Here is a 12,927-nt window from a genome sequence, read left to right as displayed (position 1 = left end):
CAGGAACAGCGTGTACTTGAGCAAAAACGCCAGTTGCTTGAGCACGAAAGCGAGGTAGAGGAAGCGCGGATCGAAGAGGCAATCTGGGAAGAAGAAACAGAAGAAGATAAAACAGTAATCGGCGGTGTGATTGTGCGGTCCAGCGGAGCAGACCGGATGTCAAGCGATGTGACGGGACGGTCCAGTGATGCAAACCGGATGTCTGGCGATTTGACTGTGCGGTCCAATGGAGCAGACCGGGTGATCGGCGATGTGACGGGGCGGTCCAGTAAAGTCAACCGGATGTCCGGCGATTTGACGATAAGGCCCCGCGGAACAGAACGGGTGTCCGGCGATATGAATGTGCGGTATAGAGGAGACGTTCCGGAAGTAGAGCACCATGGAGAAGACACCTTACCTGACGATGTTTGTTACATTCGAGAAGGTAGTGATATTAGCAGGCCTTATTCTGTGACTCAAAATGTTAGTTCCGGAAATCGTGATGGTCCGATTGCGGCAGCAGAAGCCTGGTCAGATACGTGTCGCTCCGTGACACCACCCAAGAAGAGAGAGCTTGTTAAAAAGGAAAATAAGAAAAATAAGCCTAAAACACCAGAGCTGCCCCTTGAGCAAACTGAAGATGAGCCTTCCTCAAACCACGTATCCAAGACAACCACACCCCAGCCCTCCGAGGAATTCCACTCGCCAAGGGAGGCAAGCTTTATTAAAGAGACCAGTGCACCAGAGTTACCTTCCATTGAGAGCCCAGAGTTACCTGAAATACATGAAAAGAAGCGGTACCAATCGAAGGTTGTAAAGAAGGAGATGAAGCTGATAGAAGTGATGCCAGAACTTCCCCCTGAGAAGAAGAAACTTCCCCCTCCTCCGAAAATACAACCAAGCTACAATCCGTCTCCTGCCTCATGGAGATCAAAGGTTCAAGAAGCTCCGGTCGCCATTCAGGAAGTGCAACAGCTGTATGACTTACTGGACTTCTTGGCAAAATACTGCATCATCAACCCAGACAGATTGCCATACTGCGAGCGTATGTTTTACGGGGTGGTCAACGTCAAGTCTCCGCGATACCCCGAGCTCACACAACTCCGGGCCCGTTTGGATATGGTGAAACTGCCTCCCGCCCAGCTTTCTTACCACGAGTTGGCCATGCTGACGGACATGGCTGTGATCAGTCATGCACAGACACCTATACGTGATGGCCTGAGTGTACCAGAGCAGTACATTGAAAAGTTGAACTACTCGATAGAGTTCATCAGGACTAAGCAGTATGCCCTACAGGATCACATGCACCAGCAGCACGCTGAGAAGCTAAGGCTGATGGCAGATTTGGGAAAGTCTATGGACAGGGATATTGTCAGACTTGATAACAAAACCAAGGGCAAGAAGAATAGGAAAAAGAAGAAGAAAAAGAAGAGTGAGGATTATGAATATGACATGATGAGCCCAATCTCATCTCCAAAGAATACCCGGCCAACGAAGGCCTCTGATATCACAGATGAGGTCATAGTGAGCACAATGAACGACACGATGATGAAGAAGGCAAAGAAAGAGCCAGCTATGAAGAAACTTACCATGGAAATCAACAGAGACATTACGAAAAAGAAGAACTTTGATAAGCGAGTCACAGAAATTGAAGATACGAATGACCTGATTGGGCTGTACTGTATGGACCACTACTTTAATGAACAGAACTGCTCAGCCGCCCCGTATGAGTTCCGTAGACAGCAGAGTCGGCTCTACCAGAAACTGCATCCTGGTGTTGGGATAAACATTGAGGAGGCTGAGGCAGCTCTTCAGCAGGTCAACAACAAGCTGCTCTCGGACAGGGAGTTCAAGTACATCTACATTGTGCTGGACCTTCCAAAGCGAGATAAGATCAACTTTCGACTGTTCCACGTCGTAGCAGCCTTGCCTGAGAAGGTGACTCATATGGATCATGTCATACAAAAGCTGATCAACAAAGTGGATTTCAATGCACTGGACATAATAATGGGGAAAAGCAAGGAGCCTTTTCAGCTGCTAAAAGATGAGACCCAGATGCATGTGGGTAATGCTCCAGCCGATATCCTAGCCGTGGAGCTGACCGCAGGGGGATTGACACACCAACTATGTGCTGAGCAAATTCAATAGAGAGGGGAAAGGCTTTGCAGACTTCATTGACTTTGTCAAACATATTCGAACCATACTTAGGACAGTCTGTATAGAAAGACTAATCAAGTTATTATATTTTACTTTTTTGACATTCTTGAAGCAGTGTCATTTATAGTGTTATTTATCTTTAAGTGTTTTCTTAAAATACTTTGCGTGAAAGTGTATACTAATTTTCCTATTTATATGTTTTGTGTTTATAATTCTATGCATTTTTTATTATGAAATCCGTGTGATTTCATGGCGGGGAGTGTTAACGCCGTTTTAAATAATATTTAAATACGACGTTAATGTACGCGAAAGTTAATTATTACGTTTTCGCCAAATACTTTGACGTTTGACGCTGACGTCATTTATTGTTATTGTATATTTAGGAAAATAAACGTTAAGATTGAAATGCTTTTTAAGAGCGCCTTAGCGAGTATGGAAGGATATATGTTGGTAAATATATTGTTGGTATTTATATTGTATATGAATTTCTGTATGTATTATTATTACGTGAGCGCGATTATTTGAACTATTTTATTTGCATAACATTTTAAATGTTGTGTTTGATTGACTGTTTACATTATATATGTATTATATTTGTTTTAGAGAATCGTCATGAATAAATGTAAGGACGCATATCTCGTTTTCCTGATATGAAAGGCGGAACTCTTAACAGTATGAATATGTGTATGTATATATATGTTTAAACATGTATTTATGTGATAAACTTGCTTTAATATCTTAAATTATTTACAGGTCTGCTATGCTTATTTTAAGTGTCTAAATGTATATAATATATGTTTTAATACTGGACCATGCCAGATAACTTCAATGTAGCTTTAGGTATCTTAACATTTTTCTTATATGTATGTGTTTTAACATGCAAAATATTATTCTCTTAATGTATACTTGTACTTAATTTGTGTTTATGTGCTTTAACTATGTATTTGTACTTTTTATGCTTATATAATATGCTTGATCTTTCTTTAAGCTCATTTACACTTGATATACTATATATACATTTGTTTGTCGGGAAATAGCTCATGAGCTAATGTGCAGTGTTGTTTATCCGACGTAAAATAAAGATTCTTGTATCTTGTTTACAACGTAGCCTAACAACGTAGCACGTGCCTTGGTTTATAGCAGAAATTTAATCAAAGGGGCTTTAATAAACCGAATTCGCTGTAAAAGTGGGATAAAATGTATTTATGTACAATTGTTATATATCATATTTTAATTTTTAATTTGTTAATTGCATTTTATTGTTATATATGGATCATGGTAATAAATTTGATCATTGGAACAAAGCGTTGTCGTTTTTAGAATGAGTGAATCATCATATTTCAACCAAAGTATATTCGTTGTGAACAAATGTTGACCCGTTTATCATTCAGCAAAAGTATGCACCAATTAATATGAAAATTTATTTATTTAACAGATCTAACAAACATGTACACCCAACAGCGAGACTTCAGAGCGCTATAAACTTAGTATTTAATCGCATTTCTTTTTAATAATTATTCAATATTAGTTGTGTAGTATTAAGACATTACTTGCAACGCATTTCGTTGCTACGTTGCGTTTTATCACAAACTGTGAGAATGATGTAACGATGTATTCGATGAAAAATTTGCAACAGCTACAAAACAAGTATCTTGTGACCATATATGAATTATCAAGCGCGAAAAAGTTTAACAACTTTATACCACATGAAGCGAGTTCCACGTCAACCGTAACTGAAAATACGCTTCGAACCATTAGGAAATTCGACACTCGCGAAATCGATTCAGACGACACAAAATCGTATGAGACTATATATATTAAAATGGTCCTTCGAGGAGTCTGCGAACTAAGCGGAAATTCTGGCCAAGACCAATCGAGCCATCGAGAATTCAATGTACAATCATGTAAATTTTATGATTTAAACTCAAAAACCACAACAAAAACCACTAAGCATAACATTACTCGTCTCGTGGTTGGTTACAGAGGACGTTTGAATTGCAATGACATCAACTCCCTGGGCCTCCTTCCTGACAAGTTGAAGACAGAATTAGCATTGCATGTTAACCTCGGAACGTTGAGAAAGGTAGATGCACCGTGCCATATGATTTGTTGTACTGTTTATCCTTTGTTCCCGTATGCACATATGTTTATTGAAACATAAATTCACTCAATAAATTTACACGCTTAAACTGATGCACAGAATGTAGATCGGTAATAAGAGATTATAACACTTTTTTATCCATACTCATTTTAGAAAAAATAAAATATATGATTAAAATATAACATGACAAAATACTAATTATATTTGCATATTCTAATATGATGTTAACGGTATGGTGCAATAATATATTTATATTTTTATATTACATATCGGTACTGGTAATGTACCAAAAAAAATCATTCTAATTTGGTATTTAAGGTAAAGATATTTCGACAGTGTAAACCAGAATTCCTACACGAACTGCTGTTAAAGATGAAGGCTTACATTTCACCCCTTAGGACTTGATTTGCAGGCATGGTGAAGTGGCGAGGGAGATGTTTATTATCGTAGACGGCGTCGTGGAAATACTGGGGTATTAACTTGTTTGTTGGCATGCTGCGAACTGTGCAAGAAGCTCAGAAAAAAGGAGATTAATGTATGTTCGTTAAAAGTCTTAATGGTTATCCTGTTCCGTCCGATCAAGCTAGTCGGGAACGACACCTTGCACATAAACTTGATTGTCGGTAAAAAAGACACTTCCATTAAACGAAAAGTATCATAAAAGCGGAAAGTGTCGTTCCTGCTAATCATATGCTTACTGCGCAGTCCATTCTGTGACGATAATTAACGCAGGTGCATTAAGTCCAGTTTTCACAGAGCGTGGCTTATATATTAAACGTCTCGAAAGTTTGACATTCATTTGTCAAACATACTTTAACAAAATAATGTTACTTGCATTGTCTTAAATTGTTTATAGCTTTCCACGAATACAATCCGCACTTCAACGGGTATTACTATCGTTTACGACATTTTTTACTCATGCATTATAATACGAACAAAATTCCGCTAAACAATTAACTTTTCCATTTAAATAAACTGCAAAACGCAATCATACCTTGTTGTGCGGTATAATAGAGACATGATAGCGCTGTTACAAAGCACGTTCACACTCTATTTTAGTGTCGCGACATGCAAGAGACTATGCTAAACTTAATACATTACAGGGATAAAGGCACAGTTCTGACGCAGATGAGTTCAGGGGACTTCTTTGGAGAAATAGGAATATTAAACCTAAACGATGGAGTAAACAGGTGATTAGATAACACTGTAATTTTTTCAGCACTGTTTGTATCCAATGCATTATTTATATAAAAAAAGTATACCCACACCTTCAATTTGAAATAATCATTTAAAACATATGCATATTTGTTTACTTTACATCCCCTATTTCAGACGCACTGCAGATGTGAGGTCTGTGGGTTACTCCGAGCTGTTTGTGCTGTCGAGGGAAGACGTTCTGGCCGCACTTAAGGAACACCCAGACGCAGAGGTACCACCGAGTGTATTGTGACATTACATAGTACTGCGTGTAGAATTGTCATATTTCACTAAAACTAAAAACTACAGCTATTATTATTCTGCAGTGATCAAATACAAAACAATTTCTCGTTTTTTAATACGTACCGTATATCAATGTAAAGTATACGATTTAAGCTTTGTTGAGAATCTTTATTGCATGTCCCGTTGTATTTGTCCAAACCCATTCTTTTTTGTAGGTAATAATCCGCGAATATGGACATATGCGTTTGAAAAAAACTGAAAAACACCGCCAACAAGCTCGGAGCGCCCCAGGATCGCCAGACTTGGTTCAAGTGAATGGAACAACAAATAAAATCCACAGTAAAACGGACATGTCGTCCAGAAAGTATTTGATTGAGTTTACAAAAATGTCACCAATAGTAAGAAAATTAATCAGTTTCAAAAGCAGGTATTTCTCAAAGGCTTCAAATTTTACTCGAAATGGGAAATTGGCATACTATTTTTCCATACAAAACACGTTCTACGGTGAAACTTCCAACAGAGGCGTTGACAATTTAAACAGAGGTAAAAAACCGGCGGGACCTTAAGATATTGAACAGGACCGAGAGCAAAATGATGTTACAAAATCAAAACCTCCGTGCAGTCCTTAAATCGCAGATTTGGTGCTATCCATATTCAATAAGACACGGCGCAGAAGTGGCTATAGCTCTGTAGAAACGGATGACAATGATAATGAAGCAATAGAGAAAGAAAGGCATTCGAACCCGATGACCAATTCGGCCGAAGACTACATCGGTCCTCTAGCAAATAGCTTTTCTCCGGAAAAAAGGAGTCTGTCAAACAACACAAACTCTCTAAATTTATCATTTAATAGTAAAACCAATCGTGATTTTAGCAAGAAATCTTCCCCAGTCAGTTCTGCCCCGAGTATAATTCTAACACAGGATACTGACGATACATCAAGGTAAAACACTAATTGTATTCATACTTAATTTATGGTAGAATTTCGTTTACAACAAATTTATTTTTGGCGAAAAAAGTGTACAACTATCAGAAAAAACAACAAGTAAATATGGTGCAACATAAATTCGTTAACAGTATGCTTAACAAATTTACAATTACAGCAGCGAAAGTGACGAAGAGATTCCTCGGGCTCCTTCTACACAGTTCAATTATCCTAAGAGGTCGTATGCCAGGAACAGAATTCCTTGTGCCATGCCAGTGGACTCCTGTGATCGGTAATGCCAGCATAGCCGCACAATTTTGACTATGTTGCTAAATTAAAATAAATTCCAGTACGTATTAGGGTACCATACAGCAAACAACAATCTTATAAATAAAATAAAATCGTCGTATACTTATTAAGATAAGATACTTATTCAAATTGTCGCTGTTTTTTTGTATTAAGCAACACACATACAATGTCTCCGCGGAAGTACAGCATACCCCCTCGTCTTGACCTCCCGATCGACGTGCATCCATTCCGTAGAGGTTCGGTACACAATACGTCAGACATACAACTGTGTCTGAAGGGGTTGAAATTTCACATAGAAAACAGACTGGTGCGTATACCTTCTTTATTGAAGCGATGTTACATATATATGCTTTTATGAACATATGTGTACAGGGAAAGATTAACGTGTATCGAAAACATGGCTCGCTTATTCTAAAATAGCCTGGCAATAGTTTTAAGGTAGCGGCCAAGACAACAGTTCATACCCTAAAACTGATCTTTTCGATGATATCTTCATCAAATGCAAATACATATACTAAACGTAGTGATTGTACTTATTCACAGGATTTGCTGGAAGCATCATGTAAAGACACCAAACTGTTGCTTAAAAAAGTCCATGGCGGCCCAAGAGCAGTTCATGACTCTTATCATGAACTCGATAAAGAAGGAGAAGGTATAGCCCACCATTGCGAATTGTGCGTGAATGTGACTTTTTGTTTTACAGAAATCTTAGAATAAGTTAAATACATAGATGAGTGTACCTGTGTTTTGTGTTTACTTATAGAATACGGTATCCGGGTCACCAAGTTATATAGTTGGGTTGACTTCCGGTTCCGGTCAAAACAAGTGATAAAGAAAAAATGTAATTCTTGTTTAAATTAGAATAGCATATACAGTCAGTGGTCACATGCAAAAAGTGTGAAACATGTGAAAAGATCATATGTGTTGGATATAAAGGACTACGTCGTATGTATCAATCTTCAGTTTTTACAATTTAATGACATTTACAGTTTTTTTCCACAGTAAGAATTATGGGCGGAAAATAGCGTTCATGTGTTTCACAAGTGTATTACAGCGGTGTCAAATGCTATAAGTGTGAAAAGTGCAGAAAGTGCATATGTGTTGGATATATAGGACTCTACATCGTATGTATCAATCGCACAGTTTTTGACAATTTAATGACATTTACAGATTTTTCCACAATAAGAGTTATGGGCGGGGAATAGCGTAACAGGTGTTTGACAGGTGTATTGCAAAGCAGTCACCATTATTGGTCACTCGTCACGCTTGACATATCGGATCGAATCATCACGCTTGAAGGACTCGCTATAGCGATTTATTAAAGAGGCATATTAACCGTTAATACGTGTTTTATCGGCTTATAACAATCGCTCCGTAGCAGCTTTATAAACAAAATGAAAAAACGGCAACACTCATCTACTGCAAGCAAAACAACAATGCAGAAGCAAGTATACTGGACTGGACAGTACGGTATTTGAAAATGAAGAAAATGCTGCTAAAAACACTCCCCCAAATAGTTACAAACAGAAAAAATCGAAACCGGATTCCAAGGAACAAAAACAATGTCAACCTTTGTTAAAAGTGCATCAAACGAAACTAATATAACATCTGAGCAATTAATCGAATTAATTAATTAATGCGGTCCTTTTGTAAAATAATAAAAATTTATTTCTTCCATCTTTTATCAATTGCACATATGTTGTAGCTACGTCCTAGCTTTCCGTGCACTACTTATCAACGCAGTTACTTCCCTTGTAATCAGACGTGTCAGTTTATCATCATCAAGTTATTCAGCATAATAAAATTGATGATAAACGCAATTCTGTTTCTGTTATAAACAAATAATGCGTCGTTTGCAATCTACGTTTTTTTTCTCTATCCTGTTATATAAAATAAACATGGTCAAAAAAATATACTTGTGAATATGTACATATTGGAATTTTTTTATATAAATACTTACCACAACCCTGTATGTATTGAGTATTGATTTAGGTGCTAATTTACTGGAAAATGTACAGGATTGGCTGCCTTTTTTTTGTTTCCCCTCTCACTGTTAAAACATGAGGCAGAAACAAATAAGTACCTTTCTATTTAATATATATTATATTACATGTATATAGATTTATCATGAAATTTCCCGTGTAAAATTGTATTTTTTATATGTATTGATATCAATTTTATGATATTTAAAATACAGCATTTAATACCATTTGCCACGATACTGATTCGTTTTGTCTCATGTGTATGTAGTTCCAAGTAAGCAAGAAAGAATTCTGTTCCTATTAAGTATGAAATGCATAACATATACATCCTGGTTAAATATTTTTGAAACAAAAAATACACAATCAAAGCGGCACAATAGGAGGCGTTGTGGTTCACAAACGCAGCTCTTGTTTTAACTACTTTGGTATGCAGGCATTTAAAACTGTATGTAAACAGCTCATACACAAAAACATTAATTTTTTCCTATATCAGTAGTTAATGAATATAAAACCCAATAAACGATAACATGTTTGTAAAAACATATTGGATTATTTACTTCATTCATGCCATTACAATATGTCAGAATTATTTTGGGATAGATGTCAAAACAATATTTTAGATTTTTTAAGATACCTCAACTTTAATAAAAAGTAAACGTATACACAAGCTACGCTAAAACAAGTACAAGTACTTTTTAAAGCTGTACTGACAGTTTTTAAACGCACGGTACATCAACCAACAATTATATGCTCGTTCTACTATCTAGAGTGATAACCCGTTCACAGCTAACGGTTAAAACAAGTGGAAGGCAGGGAATATGCAATTTTGATGAGAGGTTGAATGCTAACGGTTGATAATATAATGGGTTATTTGTATTGATCCGTTAGGTAAATGCATTGTACGTCTGCTTATGAAAACACTTTGACAGCTGTTATGTTTTGCTTTTGTGTTTTTGAAATAGTCATATTTAAGTTGTGCAAACAATTTCAGTATATTTCATCTCTTCTTAATTGTGCGACTTTTTAGAAAAAACAATATAATTGTATTGAAGTTTGTTTTTATTACTATTTATTATTATCCCACGTATGGTACAAGTGTCAATACAAACCATTATAGCAGATAAAGAATGAAAACATTATAAATTAAATATTAAATAAATTATAAAGTATTAATAAAGTTAATTTTAAATAAATTATATGTAAAATACATAAAGTTTGAACAATTGATTTATGAACAAATGTATTTAATTGGTATTAAATTGGTACTCATAAATACCTTAATTATATCTTAAGCGAATGCACTACTCAGGCTTTATGAATACATGAGTACTGTATATATGCACACATAGTTGTTGTTACGCCTTGTACGGGTTCTTACTTTAATTGTTGTGATTGTATACATGAGTACTGTATATATTCACACATTGTTGTTGTTACACCTTGTACGTGTTCTTACTTTGATTGCTGTGATTGTATACATGAGTACTGTATACATGCACACATTGTTGTTGTTACGCCGTGTACGTGTTCTTACTTTAATTGCTGTGATTGTATACATGAGTACTGTATATATGCACACAGTGTTTTCGTTACGCCGTGTACGGGTTCTTACTTTAATTGCTGTGATTGTAAGAACACATCATTTTTTTGCGTTTGAAGATTATGTTTTATGTAGGTCTACTGCAGTCGCGTCAAATTTAATAGTATACTATGTAACGCAATACTATTAGATATATAAGTTTTCATGAGAAAATTATGAACACATGCGTATGGTACAAGTGTCAGTACAAACCATTGTAGCATATAAATAACGAAAACATTATAAATTAAATAATAAATACATTATAAATAGATTAAATATTAAATAAATTATATGTGTATTACATAAAGTTCGAACAATCGTTATATGAACAAATGTATTTAATTGGTATTTAATTGGTGCTAATAAAAACCTTAATTTTATCTAAAGCGAATGCACTACTCAGGCTTTATGAATACATGAGTACTGTATATATGCACACATAGTTGTTGTTACGCCTTGTACGTGTTCTTACTTTAATTGCTGTGATTGTAGACATGAGTACTGAATATATGTACACATTGATGCTGTTACACCTTGTACGTGTTCTTACTTTAATTGCTGTGATTGTATACATGAGTACTGTATTTATGCACACATTGTTGTTGTTACGCCTTGTACGTATTATTACTTTAATTGCTGTGATTGTAAGAACACATTATTTTTTGCATTTAAAGATTATGTTTTATGTAGGTCTACAGTAGTCGCGTCAAATTTAATAGTATACTATGTAATGCAATACTATTAGATATATAAGTTTTCATGAGATGACAATATGCTTTTGAGCGTATCATGCTAAAATAAACTCAGTCATACACAATTAAGAGCACACACACACGCGCGGACACACACACGCACTGCTATTTTTGTTACATACATACACACATCCACTGAAAATATTGTTGTAACATACATAGACACTTATTAAAAAAAAGGCCATTATGGCTGTCTAAACTTCCGATTTTCGTGTTTTAGACTGCCAGAGAGTGGCGTCTCATAATACATACTAAAGAGTTTAAAATTATGTTCTAGTTTTGCTTGGTAAACCGTAGCGGCAATCTAGTGTGCACTAGGTTGCCACAATGTACGGGATTTTTTTTTATAAATGAAATAAAATTATGAACACATGCGTATGGTACAAGTGTCAGTACAAAACATTGTAGCATATAAATAACGAAAACATTATAAATTAAATAATAAATAAATTATAAATTATAAATAGATTAAATATTAAATAAATTATATGTGTATTACATAAAGTTCGAACAATCGTTATATGAACAAATGTATTTAATTGGTGTTTAATTGGTGCTAATAAAAACCTTAATTTTATCTAAAGCGAATGCACTACTCAGGCTTTATGAATACATGAGTACTGTATATATGCACACAAAGTTGTTGTTACGCCTTGTACGTGTTCTTACTTTAATTGCTGTGATTGTAGACATGAGTACTGAATATATGTACACATTGTTGCTGTTACACATTGTACGTGTTCTTACTTTAATTGCTGTGATTGTGTACATGAGTACTGTATATATGCACACATTGTTGTTGTTACGCCTTGTACGTATTATTACTTTAATTGCTGTGATTGTAAGAACACATTATTTTTTGCGTTTAAAGATTATGTTTTATGTAGGTCTACAGTAGTCGCGTCAAATTTAATAGTATACTATGTAATGCAATACTATTAGATATATAATTTTTTCATGAGCTGACAATATGCTATTGGGCGTTTCATGCTATAATAAACACAGTCATACCCAATTAAGAGCACACATACGCGCGCAGACACATACACGCACTGCTATTTTGTTACATACATACACACATCCACTGAAAATATTTTTGTTACATACATAGACACTTCATTAAAAAAGGCCATTATGGCTGTCTAAACTCTCGACTTTCGTGTTTTAGACTGCCATAGAGTGGCGTCTCTTAATACATACTAAACAGTTTAAAATTATATTCTAGTAATATTGCTCCAGCAGCCGGAGTTTCACTTCTTTATATTGCTTGGTAAACCGTAGCGGCAATTTAGCGTGCACTAGGTTGCCACAATGTACGGGAACTTTTTATGAATGAAATAAAATTATGAACACATGCATACACACACGAACATAATAAATACACTATGATAAATTCAATTATTAAAACTCCAAATATGACTAAAAGGAAAAAAGTAAGTATATTGTTTCTTTCAGTTGTTTGCATTAAATATTATCTTGAAATAGTGATTTATGATTATATTTACTGACTTGTATATGCTATTTTTATTTTTATTCAGTTCATTTTAGATGTCGAAAGGATACCCTAAAATGTTCACTTTGGTGAATGTAGTCGTTTATTATTTTTCTCTCACGTGTGTGATTATTTTTTTTAATTCTTCATTTCTATGGAAAATTCATCTTTTTGTTTCCATAATTTTTGTTTTCTTTTTGTTGTTGTT

General features: G+C 35.3%; 2 protein-coding genes across 2 annotated transcripts; both read left to right on the top strand.

Annotated features, from left to right (window-relative positions):
• Positions 1-5,285: 5,285 nt before the first annotated feature.
• On the top strand, positions 5,286-6,206 carry LOC127847389 (cyclic nucleotide-gated channel rod photoreceptor subunit alpha-like). The gene is made up of 4 exons (XM_052379300.1): positions 5,286-5,427; positions 5,570-5,666; positions 5,893-6,075; positions 6,198-6,206. Exons 1-4 carry the CDS (start codon positions 5,306-5,308, stop codon positions 6,204-6,206), a joined length of 411 nt encoding a protein of 136 aa, XP_052235260.1. The 5' UTR covers positions 5,286-5,305.
• Positions 6,207-6,306: 100 nt separating this feature from the next.
• LOC127847253 (uncharacterized) lies at positions 6,307-7,682 on the top strand. Its single transcript, XM_052379052.1, has 4 exons — positions 6,307-6,620; positions 6,781-6,894; positions 7,065-7,218; positions 7,455-7,682. Exons 1-4 carry the CDS (start codon positions 6,424-6,426, stop codon positions 7,626-7,628), a joined length of 639 nt encoding a protein of 212 aa, XP_052235012.1. The 5' UTR covers positions 6,307-6,423; the 3' UTR covers positions 7,629-7,682.
• Positions 7,683-12,927: the final 5,245 nt, after the last annotated feature.

The sequence above is a fragment of the Dreissena polymorpha genome, chromosome 1 (assembly GCF_020536995.1).
Source record: "Dreissena polymorpha isolate Duluth1 chromosome 1, UMN_Dpol_1.0, whole genome shotgun sequence".
Lineage (NCBI taxonomy): Eukaryota > Metazoa > Mollusca > Bivalvia > Myida > Dreissenidae > Dreissena > Dreissena polymorpha.
The sequence above is the reverse complement of the archived record's forward strand: the minus strand, read 5'-3'. Positions and strand labels throughout refer to the sequence as shown.

Bases quoted from the DNA above. Each gene is read 5' to 3' on its own strand.
- LOC127847389 (XM_052379300.1), top strand. From the start codon at position 5,306: ATGCAAGAGACTATGCTAAACTTAATACATTACAGGGATAAAGGCACA. The intron at 5,428-5,569 runs GTGATTAGATAA...CCCCTATTTCAG, and splicing joins CTAAACGATGGAGTAAACAG to ACGCACTGCAGATGTGAGGT. The intron at 5,667-5,892 runs GTACCACCGAGT...TCTTTTTTGTAG, and splicing joins AGGAACACCCAGACGCAGAG to GTAATAATCCGCGAATATGG.
- LOC127847253 (XM_052379052.1), top strand. From the start codon at position 6,424: ATGACCAATTCGGCCGAAGACTACATCGGTCCTCTAGCAAATAGCTTT. The intron at 6,621-6,780 runs GTAAAACACTAA...TTACAATTACAG, and splicing joins GATACTGACGATACATCAAG to CAGCGAAAGTGACGAAGAGA. The intron at 6,895-7,064 runs GTAATGCCAGCA...TTTTGTATTAAG, and splicing joins CCAGTGGACTCCTGTGATCG to CAACACACATACAATGTCTC.